General features: G+C 53.9%; 1 protein-coding gene across 6 annotated transcripts in view; it reads left to right on the forward strand.

Moving 5' to 3' along the window:
- OSBP2 (oxysterol binding protein 2) overlaps positions 1 to 12,489 on the forward strand; it is a 344,207-nt gene extending 331,718 nt beyond the window's left edge. For 5 of the 6 annotated variants that reach the window (XM_037878931.2, XM_037878932.2, XM_037878933.2 and 2 more), the window contains 5 exons: positions 6,154 to 6,257; positions 6,877 to 6,972; positions 7,657 to 7,841; positions 9,158 to 9,378; positions 10,183 to 12,489. In XM_037878931.2, coding sequence (XP_037734859.1) covers positions 6,154 to 6,257; positions 6,877 to 6,972; positions 7,657 to 7,841; positions 9,158 to 9,378; positions 10,183 to 10,325 — 749 coding nt within the window. In that variant the 3' untranslated portion in view covers positions 10,326 to 12,489. The remainder of the gene's footprint in view (positions 1 to 6,153; positions 6,258 to 6,876; positions 6,973 to 7,656; positions 7,842 to 9,157; positions 9,379 to 10,182) is intronic. The other variant, XM_043529960.1, reaches the window with a different exon arrangement.
- Positions 12,490 to 12,968: the final 479 nt, after the last annotated feature.

Genomic DNA, 12,968 nt, shown 5'->3' on the forward strand with positions numbered 1-12,968 from the left:
CCCAATATGCCATTGGCCTTCTTGGCAGCAAGGGCACACTGTTGACTCATATCCAGCTTCTCGTCCACTGTAACCCCTAGGTCCTTTTCTGCAGAACTGCTGTCGAGCCATTCAGTCCCTAGTCTGTAGCAGTGCATGGGTTCTTCCGTCCTAAGTGCAGGACTCTGCACTTGTCCTTGTTGAACCTCATCAGATTTCTTTTGGCCCAATCCTCCAATTTGTCTAGGTCCCTCTGTATCTTATCCCTACCCTCCAGCGTATCTACCTCTCCTCCCAGTTTAGTGTCATCTGCAAACTTGCTGAGGGTGCAATCCACACAGATCATTTATGAAGATATTGAACAAAACCGGACCCAGGACCGACCCTTGGGGCACTCCACTTGATACTGGCTGCCAACTAGATGTGGAGCCATTGATCACTGCCTGTTGAGCCTGACAATCTAGCCAGCTTTCTATCCACCTTATAGTCCATTCATCCAGCCCATAGTTCTTTAACTTGCTGGCAAGAATACTGTGGGAGACCGTGTCAAAAGCTTTGCTAAAGTCAAGGAACAACACGTCCACTGCTTTCCCCTCATCCACAGAGCCAGTTATCTCGTCATAGAAGGCAATTAGATTAGTCGGGCATGACTTTCCTTTGGTGAATCCATGCTGACTGTTCCTGATCACTTTCCTCTCCTCTTCCTCTCCTCTAAGTGCTTCAGAATTGATTGCTTGAGGACCTGCTCCATGATTTTTCCAGGGACTGAGGTGAGGCTGACTGGCCTGTAGTTCCCCGGATCCTCCTCCTTCCCTTTTTTAAAGATGGGCACTACATTAGCCTTTTTCCAGTCATCTGGGACTTCCCCGGATCGCCATGAGTTTTCAAAGATAATGGCCAATGGCTCTGCAATCACATCCGCCAACTCCTTTAGCACTCTCGGATGCAGCGCATCCGGCCCCATGGACTTGTGCTTGTCCAGCTTTTCTAAAGAGTCCCGAACCACTTCTTTCTCCACAGAGGGCTGGTCACCTCCTCCCCATGCTGTGCTGCCCAGTGCAGTAGTCTGGAAGCTGACCTTGTTCGTGAAGACAGAGGCAAAAAAACCATTGAGTATGTTAGCTTTTTCCACATCCTCTGTCACTGGTTTGTCTCCCTCGTTCAGTAAGGGGCCCACACTTTCCTTGACTTTCTTCTTGTTGCTAACATACCTGAAGAAACCCTTCTTGTTACTCTTAACATCTCTTGCTAGCTGCAACTCCAGGTGGGTTTTGGCCTTCCTGATTACACTCCTGCATCCCCGAGCAATATTTTTATACTCCTCCCTGGTCATTTGTCCAATCTTCCACTTCTTGTCAGCTTCTTTTTTGTGTTTAAGATTTGCAAGGATTTCACTGTTAAGCCAAGCTGGTCGCCTGCCATATTTACTATTCTTTCTACACATCGGGATGGTTTGTCCCTGTAACCTCAATAAGGATTCTTTAAAATACAGCCAGCTCTCCTGGACTCATTGCCCCCTCATGTTATTCTCCCAGGGGATCCTGCCCATCAGTTCCCTGAGAGAGTCAAAGTCTGCTTTTCTGAAGTCCAGGGTCCGTATTCTGCTGCTCTCCTTTCTTCCTTGTGTCAGGATCCTGAACTCGACCATCTCATAATGAGGTCACTGCCACCCTGGTTCCCATCCACTTTTGCTTCCCCTACTAATTCTTCCCGGTTTGTGAGCAGCAGGTCAAGAAGAGCTCTGCCCCTAGTTGGTTCTTCCAGTACTTGCACCAGGAAATTGTCCCCTACACTTCCCAAAAACTTCCTGGATTGTCTGTGCACCGCTGTATTGCTCTCCCAGCAGATGGAAGTCTCTCAGGGTGATTGAAGTCTCCCATGAGAACCAGGGCCTGCGATCTAGTAACTTCTGTGAGTTGCCGGAAGAAAGCCTCGTCCACCTCATCCCCCTGGTCCGGTGGTCTATAGCAGACTCCCACCACGACATCACCCTCGTTGCTCACACTTCTAAACTTAATCCAGAGACACTCAGGTTTTTCTGCAGTTTCATACCAGAGCTCTGAGCAGTCATACTGCTCCCTTACATAGAGTGCAACTCCCCCACCTTTTCTGCCCTGCCTGTCCTTCCTGAACAGTTTATATCCATCTATGACAGTACTCCGGTCATGTGAGTTGTCCCACCAAGTCTCTGTTATTCCAATCACATCATAATTCCTTGACTGTGCCAGGACTTCCAGCTCTCCCTGCTTGTTTCCCAGGCTTCTTGCATTTGTGTATAGGCACTTGAGATAACTTGCTGATCATCCCTCTTTCTCAATTTGAGGCAGGAGCCCTCCCCTCTCGCGCGCTCCTGCTCGTGCTTCCTCCCGGTATCCGACTTACCTCAGGGCTTTGGTCTCCTTCCCCTGGTGAACCTAGTTTAAAGTCCTCCTCACTAGGTTAGCCAACCTGCTTGCGAAGATGCTCTTCCCTCTCTTCGTTAGGTGGAGCCCGTCTCTGCCTAGCACTCCTCCTTCTTGGAACACCATCCCATGGTCAAAGAATCCAAAGCCTTCTCTCCGACACCACCTGCGTAGCCATTTGTTGACTTCCATGATTCGACAGTCTCTACCCAGGCCTTTTCCTTCCACGGGGAGGATGGGCGAGAACACCACTTGCGCCTCAAACTCCTTTATCCTTCTTCCCAGAGCCACGTAGTCCACAGTGATCCGCTCAAGGTCATTCTTGGCAGTATCATTGGTGCCCACATGGAGAAGCAGGAAGGGGTAGCAATCTGAGGGCTTGATGAGTCTCGGCAGTCTCTCCGTCACATCGTGAATCCTAGCTCCTGGCAAGCAGCAGACTTCTCGGTTTTCCCAGTCGGGGCGGCAGGTAGATGACTCAGTCCCCCTGAGGAGAGAGTCCCCGACCACCACCACCCGCCTCTTCCTCTTGGGAGCAGTGGTTGTGGAACCCCCAACCTTAGGACACTGCATCTCATGCCTTCCAATCGGCGGAGTCTCGTTCTGTTCCCTTCCCTCAGATGTATCATCTAGTCCACTCTCCGCATTAGTACCTGTGGAGAGAACATGAAAACGGTTGCTTACCTGTATCTGCATTGCTGGTACATGGACGCTCCCCTTTCTTCTTCTGGAGGTCACATGCTGCCAAATTTCTTCACTGTCCTCCTGTCCCCGCTGCTCAGCCTGCTCTGAATCTTCAGAACGTTGTGTCCGTAGAAGCATATCCTGACGTCTGTCCAGGAAATCTTCAGTTTCTTTTATGCAACGCAGGGTTGATACCTGTTGCTCCAGACCTTGAACCTTCTCTTCCAATATGGAGACCAGCTTGCGCTTTGTACAGACAAAGTTGCTTCTGTCCTGTGAAAGAAAGACAAACATGGCACATCCAGTGCAGGTAACAACAGCTGAACACCCCCCATCCATATTACCGTCCTTCTACGAGCTGCCTCAGGAGTTGTAGTCACTTCTCAGACAAGCCTGCAAGATGTACGCCTCAGTGGGCTCTCCCCAGGCGAACTCCCACTGTTAACCTCTCCGCTGTTCGCCTCTCAGCTGAAGCTGTCTGGCTTTTTATAACAGGCCCACTGAAGGCTCACCTGGAACAAAGCACTCCCAATTCACACTTTTCAAACAATCAAGCACATGGTCAAACTGATAAACTGTCCCCTCAACAGACACTCAGATACTCAGATCTTGGCTGGGGTTCATGGAAATGTGCAGGATCTGTAGGGGCCAGGTCCCACTTCTTTGGACCAGTGCGGTAAACTTGGGTCCACTCTTCCCACACAGGCAGGAATGGCGGGTTATTCAGCTCTCTTAGCAGCGAAGAATTGCTGCCTTGCACTTAAAGGAAGACGCCCAGGCAGGGGTTCTGTGGCTGCTGGCACAGGCTCAGTAGGGAGCAGCTAAGTATATTTGCTCCTTGCTTCTGAGTCTCCTTATCCTTGGTTCAGGCCCTTTACCTTCAATGAAGATGCTACCGCCGCCAATGGGAGGTGTTCTCCTGTCGGCATAGAGAATCCACCTCCCCTAGAGGCAGTAGCTAGGTCGATGGAGAATTCTAGCCCTGTCTCCACTGGGGGTTCAGTCCCTTTAACAGCGTCGCTCCACGGTGTGGATTTCTCACACCCCTGAGCAACACAGTGATACTGACCTAATTTCCCAGGGTAGACCTGGCCTGACGCTAGCCTCTGAGGACTGGCCTGCAGGAGGCTGGTGCAGCCATGCTGCTCCTTGATGAGCCGAGAGTCCAGCTCTGCCCGTGACTGCACGGCAGCACCCCGGATTCAGCCTGCTCCGGAACACGGGGGGTCGGAGATCTTGCTCCAGTGACTTGCCAAGGGAATTTGCTTGGAACCAGATAGGAGGAGGAATTGTGCAGCTGTCTCCCGAGCGGTGGGCAGGGGAAAGCTCTCTGCTGTCCCCCGCACACTGATGAGAGGCTCCCTCACGCTTCACGAACACAAGGCCGTGTGGGGTATGCCCAGACGGCAGTGAGAGGTGTCAGAGTAGCAGCCGCGTTAGTCTGTATCCGCAAAAAGAACAGGAGTATTTGTGGCACCTTAGAGACTACGAGGAGACATACCCAAGCTAGCTCCCCCCAGTACCAACGCAAGGGGACGGGCTGGCTGCTCGAGAGCCTGCCCTGGGTTCCGGCAGCGCTGTGCGGCTTGTGCTGCTCCCAAGCAGTCGCAGCGTCACTGCTATTGTTCTACATTGGCACAGATGACTCGTGCCTCCCAGTAGTCGGGGGGGCACAATCTAAAGGGGACGACATGTCACCGCCCCACGTGTTCCTCTCTACAGCAACCCCCCCACACAGCCCCTGCGCCCAGCGCCGGGCTGCCGCGCTCTCCCTGCCCCACCTGAGTTGCAGGGGGGTGGGGAGGAGGCTCTGTCCTTCTCCTTCTGTGCCTCCGCCCCGGCGTGTTCAGCCGCTCTCCCTGGCTGCTGGGCCCACGTGCGGCGCGGGAGAGAGCAGCCTCTCACGCAGCTGAAGTCGGCCGCTCCTGGTCGCTGTCTGAGAGAGCCCAGCTGGGGAGGCAGCAGCCTGCCCTGCCCCCTCTGCTCCCTGCCTGGGCCCAGCTGCCAGGGACAGGGGCTGAGCGTGCTGGGGGGCAGGCATAGTGGGAGAAAGACAGAGCCCTTCTTCCTCCCCCTCCACCCCCACAGGCTAAGCAAAAATCGGGAGGGGCGGAGCACTTGACCCCCCCCCCCCATGTGTCACCTATGTACAGAGCTCTCCCCACTCCCAACAAGCCAGTGGCCTGTGCAGAGTTCCCTCCTCCACCCCCACCACCTTGACCCCAGATGGAGCTTCACTTTTCGATCGTTCCTTTTTAAATACAAATTCAGCATGGGGATAACTGGAGGGCTCAAGGGAAGAGGTTCCACCCATGGACAGCCCGGCTGGTCTGCACAGCCACAAAGCGCTATGTCACCGGGGACAGGCTGAGCTGGGACTGGCCAGCCTGCACCGGCAGCACAGCCATGTTCCCAGCGGGCTGCCGGCCACGCTGCTGGCACCTGTCCTGAGCCGGGGCTGATAAAAGCAGCAGACCAGGCCGGGGCCGTGCTGGCCTGCTCCCATCAGGAGAACAGTGCGGGGGTGGGAGGGAAGAGTTCACATCTGCGAGGTGGGAAAAGCCTTAAGCCAGGAAACATTGTTCAGCTTTTTCAGCTCCTAGCAGGGTGCTTGGGAGCAGCGGAGAGTTGAATGAAAATGTGGGAATGAGAAGGGGTGGCGTCCCTTTAAGAAGTGTGAGACCATGTCTACACTAGCTAACTTACAGCAGCACCACTGGACCAATGCAGCGCCTCTGCTGTAAGATGGCTCGTGTAGCCGCTCTGTGCTGTAAGATCGCTCTCCCATCGACATGATAAACCCATCGAAATGAGTGACAGTAGCTGTGTCTACCGGAGAAGCTCTCCTTCTGACCTAGCACGGTGCACGCGAGCGCTTGTGCCAGTGAAACTTACGTTGCTCAAAGGGGTGTTTTTTTTCACACCCCTGAGTGACATAAGTTTTGCCAACATAAGTGCTAGTGTAGACATGGCTGTAGTCTGGTGTCTTCATGGTGCTGCTCAAGGATAGCACAGTATCTGACTGTCCCCTAGCGTGGGACTGTCTCCCTCATCTCAACCAAAGGGCTCTCTCCCTCTGCCTCCACAGGTGCCATCCATCTAGAATTTCACTCCAGCGGGAACCACTATGTCTGGAGGAAGGTCACCTCCACCGTTCACAACATCATTGTGGGCAAGCTCTGGATCGACCAGGTCAGTGGCAAGCGGCGCGAGGATCCTGGTCCCTTATCGCCCCACTCCACGTGTTCTGTCCTGGGTTATTTTGTTACAGTGCTCCAGCAAAGAGGGGCTGGCTTCTGGAGGGGGCAGTGAAAGGATCCCAGCTGCTGGCTGTCGGGAGAGGCTTCCCCTCATCTAGTATGGCCCCTCACCCCCTCATAACCTTCTGAGAAGGAAGATCTATCCCACCAGCTGCAGCGGGCACATGGGGAGGCCCCTCAGTCAGGTCCACCTTGGAGCTCCAGTGGGGTTAAGGGCAGGACTGGCACCACTGGATAGCCCCCTTCTGCCCCCTGGAGTTGGCCCTGGCCTTTCTGCCCCAGCTGACAGTAATACTCCCAGTCCAGCACTCGTTTTCCCTCTCCCTGTCATGCCAGCCCCAGTGAACTGGTACCGAGCTGCTAGGCTGGCTTCTATCATCCACACCCACTGGGAACCCAGTCTGTTTGCTGGCACTAGGTTAAAGTGCCTGAGTTCAGGGGACACAGTGCTGCTGAGGATTCTGATTTGCATGTGAACAAACTGAAACTCATGCCTGATTTGTCTCTTTGTAAATCCTCTCTCTGCCTGTGATTCTGTGTCTTTTCTCTAGTCTGGTGACATAGAGATTGTTAACCACAAGTCAAAAGATAAATGCCAGCTGAAATTTACTCCCTACAGCTATTTCTCCAGAGACGTCCCCCGAAAGGTACGTATCCAGAAAAAACCCAACTCACTTAAGCAGCCTCACACATGGCAGAGGCACTGATTCTTCCCTCCGGGCAGTGCCAGTTGCCAACGGGATGAGAAAGCTGTTGGCTGTGGACAGACAGGACCTGGGGCAGCAGGAGTCCTGCAACCCTAAAATAAAGTTGATGATGATTTCCTTGAGACTGTGTTGGCACCCCCTAGAGGCCAGCTCCCTGCACCGCATGGAATGTGATGGCTCATATTTATCTCTATTCTAGCGTTTTTAAGGCTAGATAGAATATAGTGAACTGTCCTGCATTCACGTCCCTACCCGCCATGTTAAACGGGTTCCATCTGGCTCCATCATGTGCTCCTCCAGAGTCACAAGTTAAAGCAGTAACACTGGCTGCGTTTGAGAGCCGAGAAGGGCGAGACGAAGCTGGATGGCAGAATGAAGGAGGAGACGGGCTGGGTCTGGGATGAACCCCAGCGTGAAGTGTGGGGAGCTGGGTGTTCCCTGTGCATGACTCTCCTAAGCCTCAGCGCTGCCGTCCCAGAATCAGGCCTTCTGAATGACACCAGGCCCCAGTGCATACCACGGGCAGCCAGGAGGGTGCTGTGGGCACCACTCTAGTCTCTGTCCTCTGGATGTTTGCAAGTTCCACCATCGTAAGCCCATGTGATTTTCTTCCCCCGGTGCCAGGTGACGGGCGTGGTAACGGACGCTGATGGGAAGGCGCATTACGCCATGTCTGGCACGTGGGACGAAAATATGGAGTGCTCCAAGATAGTTCAGAGCAGCCATGGCAGCACCAGCTCGGAGGGCAAGCAAAAAACCGTCTACCAGACGCTGGCCCCAAAGGTCCTGTGGAAGAAATATCCTCTCCCGTGAGTCCTCTCTGCAGGCTTGGTGTGCTGTGGTCATGCGCTTCAACAGCTGCTGCATTTCAGCTCAGAGGTGGCTGGAGTTCAGTGGTGGGCAAAGTGAGAAATAAGGACTTACTCCTGCTCTGGCCAGTGCAGGATGGGGACCAAGAGGAACAGCCATGGGTAGTGGTGCTATAAGGCACACTTTGCTGCTTCTCTGAGGTTTGCTGCTAACTGCAGCATCTCCCACCCTTGAGTATATACCCAGGGTCCTGGATGGGTGGGGCTAGCCCGCTCTGTGGTCAGTGCAACCGCACCTTCAATGCTGTTGTCCCTCATTCTGGCTACATCAACCCATCTAGCGAGATCACAGCTATTTTGAGTATATCCATACATGCTGCAGTCACACCTCTGATGGCAGTGTAGACAGACCCTCAGTTGCAAATAGGGTTAGGGACTTTATGGTAGCATGGCTTAGAATGGAATAACATGGCTTTCAACACTAAAGGGTGTTTTACAAAGCCATGTTACAGAACCATGTCTGGAGCCGGCAGGAGCTGGTTTCTAACATGGGTCTGACCATCACGGCTCACTCCCTTTCCAAAACAGTCTCATCAGCTGACATCATTCCTGGGAGAATTGCGAAGACGTACTCAGCCCGGTTTGGAAACTTGCTTTGCTGGCACGGTTAATGCATGTTCATGGAACTGCTTTTCATGCCAGCTTAGCAATCGGGGTGGCCTGGTTTCCACCCTACCAAATCTTCGTACTCCATTGTGTTGCCTTGTTTGGCTCGCTGCTGAGAGCTAATGCCAAAGGCCATTAGTCCTCCGTGTGCAGCTGCGGTCAAACACGTGGCACAAGCGGCAAAGCACTAATGCAGGCTTCTGGGTTTTCGCTAGAACGCCGCCTATTCTCTGGGATGACTCTTGCCAGCTTGGTTGTGGGGCAGCAGCATTGCTGGATGGGGGAAGTGACCTGTGCCCTCTTGACTTCCTGGCCAGTGGCACAGAGTTGTAGGAGGAGACCACGACTCCTGTGGGAAGATCATGGAACTGCATTGGTTGAAGTGTTCTCTCATGTGAAGGTACCTTAGGCATTTCCATTGGGGTGGTAGGAGGAAAGGCTCCCCAGAGGAAGAATTCTGCCACCTCACTGAGGACTCCCTGCACTCCAGGCAGGTAGTGTGGCCAGGTCTGGATCTAATGGTAGGAGATGCTTAGATACCGCAGTTATGGGGGGGCCATGCAAGCAGATGGATGGATGGATGGATGGAGACCCTTCGTATCTGGGTGAGTGGAAGAATCCACCCGCTAACCTGACCCCTTCTCCTCCAGGGAGAATGCCGAGAACATGTATTTCTTCTCTGACCTGGCCCTGACCCTTAACGAGCCTGAGGAACGAGTGGCCCCCACAGACAGCAGGCTGAGGCCTGACCAGCGGCTCATGGAGAATAGCAAGTGGGATGAGGCCAACGTGGAGAAGCAGAGGCTGGAGGAGAAGCAAAGGGCCGTCCGTCGCAGGCGGGAGGCAGAAGCCGTGGAGGCCTTGGAGGAAGGTGAGTTTGACTGGGTTGCAGGGTTCAATAGATAACCAGGGGACTCAGAAAGGCTGCTGGTCTCAGGCTGTGGGAACTGTGGCCAAAGGGAGGGAGCAAGTCAGTCAAGTGTCTCAAGTCCCAGAAGAACCATCCCTGAATCTGCCGGAACAGCACAATCCTGAATTGGCAGAGGATTGGGTAGGGAGCCTGGTCGCTCTTTCCCATCTCTAGACACCTTTGAGGGGTTTAATGGACTCAGCTGAGGGCTGGGACTCAGGTGCCCAGCATGGGTTCTGTTTCAGACTTGCTGGGTGACTGTGGGCAAATCCTTTCTCCTCTGTGCCAGCTGGCCCACCTATAAAATAGGGACAGTGCTGCTTCCCACCCCCTCCAGCCCCTGGTAAAGAGATCTGAGGTTCTAGGACCAGATGTGCTGTGTCATTATTGATGTGGCAGAGAAACCCGCCTTCAGCTGCAGTCACACCCATCTCCTCTCCTGAGCTGACTGGGCACAGCCTCTGAGCCTTCCAGCTCTGACACTCCACCAGGCGTCTCTTTGGGAGCCAGCCACAGCACATGGAAGTTTACCAGCTCCCCTGGAAGGCCTAGGCTCATGAATTCATAGGGTTGGCTGGTCCTTCCAAGTAGCAGGAGTTTCGATAGCAGTGGGTGACCCAAGCATGGCTTGTTGGGCTGATTCTGATCCCTATGTTCCTGTTCACTGCATTGTGCTGACAGCACGGCGGGGATGCCAGCAGAGCAGCCTGGCTTCCCTACAAGACGTGCAACCAACCCTTGTGCTGTGCTCTCCGCTCTCGACAGGCAAAGACTATGAAGGCTACATCCCGCTGTGGTTTGAGAGGAAGGTGGATCCCCTGACAGGGGAGCTGATCTGTGTTTACAAAGGTGGATACTGGGAAGCCAAGGAGAAACAGGACTGGGATCTGTGCCCTGATATCTTCTGAGCTGCTCCTCCCATGCCAGGCTGGCAGGCCACAGGAGAGGAGGAGGAGGAGCACCTGGGACGCATCGGGCAGCATCCTGCTGTTTATGTCACAGCGCACAGAAACACACACAGAGTAAATAAATACAGAAATTTAAAAGAAAATAAATCAAAACAGGGATTCCAAACCTATTTTTTTATGCACTAATAAAATAGCGTTCAGTGTTTTTTTTAACGGTGACAGTTTTTTAGCTACTAATTAGGAACAAGGACACATTGATTTGGTTCATTTTTAGCCTAGCGTATTTATTGCTGTCCGAAGTTGCTGCCTATATTTTTTGAAGCCTCAGCTTTGTTAACTGAGACGTCGACTTCCAAAGAGGCACGCGTTGCGGGGAGACGATGCACAGCGCTTGGAGCTCTTCCTTCTGACTTTTCCCCCGTTTGCCTATGGACTTAATTTTTAAAAAATCTGCTTGTGGTTCAGGTTCCTTTTTAAAGGCACAAGCAACTCTCAGCTCCCAGTCGTCTCCGAAGCTCTAGGGAGAAGACGACTTTTCTAGAGACGGTAGATTAGGTGCTTATTCCTAGGTTCTCCCCATAGTTCCCAGCAGTGCCCCATGCTCCCATAGCTATGCATTAGGTTATTTCTGAAGCTCTTTAGGTGACTTTTGGGGGGATTGTTTGAGTGGATTTTTTCTGATCTGCAATATTTAGTTGATATTTTTTAGAACCGTCTCTAACAAGATGCTTTTTTGATTTTTCCTTTCAACTGTGTCTTACTGGGAAACCGTTCCTTACAGAGAGCAGAAAAGAGGTGATCTGTCTAGGGAGACTTTTTAAACCTGCCCTCAGTCAGAGTAGAGTCAGTCTTTGTGGACTAGAGCCAAGACCCTTACTCAGCAGTTCATAGATACCACCAGTGCTCGTCGGGATCCATAGCCCACCCAAGCCCGGCTCCTCGAGGCCCCTTCCCCCTCCATGTCTCACAGTACTAATTAATGTTCCCAGCTCTCTACGCCTTCCTGCAACGCTTTCCAGGCAGGGTTTGGGCTCTGAGCTGCCCTTCGGCCACCAGGCGAAAAGGTTGAGGCATGGATGGTGCTGTCATGTTGCAGTCAGTGTCAGCCCCCTAACGGACAGTCGGAGGTGCAGGGAACAGTGGCGCTCGTTTAGGCAAAGCAGCAGTAAGGTTCGTGGCGAGCTCGGTGTGAGAGCCCGGAAGTGTAGTCGGAGGCTCTCGAACAAGCAGATGGCTCCCCCTCCCCTTTTCCTTTCCCCCATTCCCTTGGCTTCCTTCCACTTGCACCCCATCCTCCTGCTATCTCCGTGGCGATCTTTCTCTTGTGCCCACCCCCAATCTGGTGTCATCTCCTTAGGCTCTACTCCCCTCCCCCAGCCTGGGCCACTGACTTCAGTGTGCAGGGTGGGTTGGGGAGCAGAGCATGGGGGGTTCAGCAGAGGAGCGGGAGGAGAGACGTAGTTATCTGGCAGGATGCCCCAGCTCCAGCACAGGGACCCTGAGTGAGGCTGGCTCTGTGTTATGACTGGCTGCCAGTCGCTCTGGCTCAGTCACATGTGACTCGTGGATCCCAGTTCCCGCTCCCCTGATGCACAGATGGGCCAGATCCAAGATCCCCAAACGCAGCTGGAGGGATGCAGGATTCCAGCATGGCCCCCGTGACTATAATGGGCCCTGGGCGGTGTCCCACCTCTGGCAGGACTGAGCCTACTTGCTGAGCTCTGTCACAGGTGCACGGGAAAAGCCCAGAGACTTTTGGGCAGAAGGGGCGAGGGCAGCCTGTTCCTGCACTGCAGAGGGTGCTTGGGGCTCGCATCAGCTGCTGGAAATGGGGCACAACCTTGTAATGGCCCAGTAGAAAGCTGAGTGCACTGTGGGCCACTGGCCCCGCTCTGCCCTAGGGCCCTCCCTTGGTTCCCTGCAGGAAGGTGGCAGGCAATGGTTTGCTTTCAGTGCTGTGTGCAGGCACCAGTCCTGGACTGTCACTGACGGCTCCAGCTCAGCCCGTGCTGCAGGGCTTATTTAGATCCATGCAGTACTGCAGACACTCCCCTCGCCCCCACCGCAGGGCTGGACGAGCAGCAGGCCACCCCAGACCAGGGCCCGTTCCCTAGACCGTTGCTGCTGAGTGGCAGATAGCAACCCCTCTCCTCCTCACGTCCCTTGCCTGATGCTAAAAATCCCTCGCTGCTGGAGTTTCACGCAGTGACCAAAGTATCCTCCCCTGGGCAGCGGGTGGCCCTGAACCCAACAGACTTTGGCACATGGACTCGCTCCCTTCCAGTCCCCTGGCTCTGGACCACCCCCCATGGAAACATTAGAACAGTAGGGCAATCCCCTTCCATGGGGCTCCTGCTGTTGCCATTATTAGGAATGTCCCATCTCTGAACATCCACTGAGCCGCGCAGCAAACGTTACAGCAAATATCGGGCCACACTCACCTCTTGGGGCTGTGATGCCAGTGGAAGTAGTGTCTGTCCTGAAACAGCTCTGCTCCTAGATCTCCTGCTTTCTGTACCTCCCTTTCCAAGTGGCCCCCTGTTGCGTGGGGACAGAGGCCCGTGCACTTCTGCTGCTTCCACCCCACCAGAGCAGTCTCCTTGCTGGGATCCTGAGTGCTCCGGAGATGCCCGGAAAGGATGA

Source organism: Chelonia mydas, chromosome 15 (assembly GCF_015237465.2).
Source record: "Chelonia mydas isolate rCheMyd1 chromosome 15, rCheMyd1.pri.v2, whole genome shotgun sequence".
Taxonomy (NCBI): Eukaryota; Metazoa; Chordata; order Testudines; family Cheloniidae; genus Chelonia; species Chelonia mydas.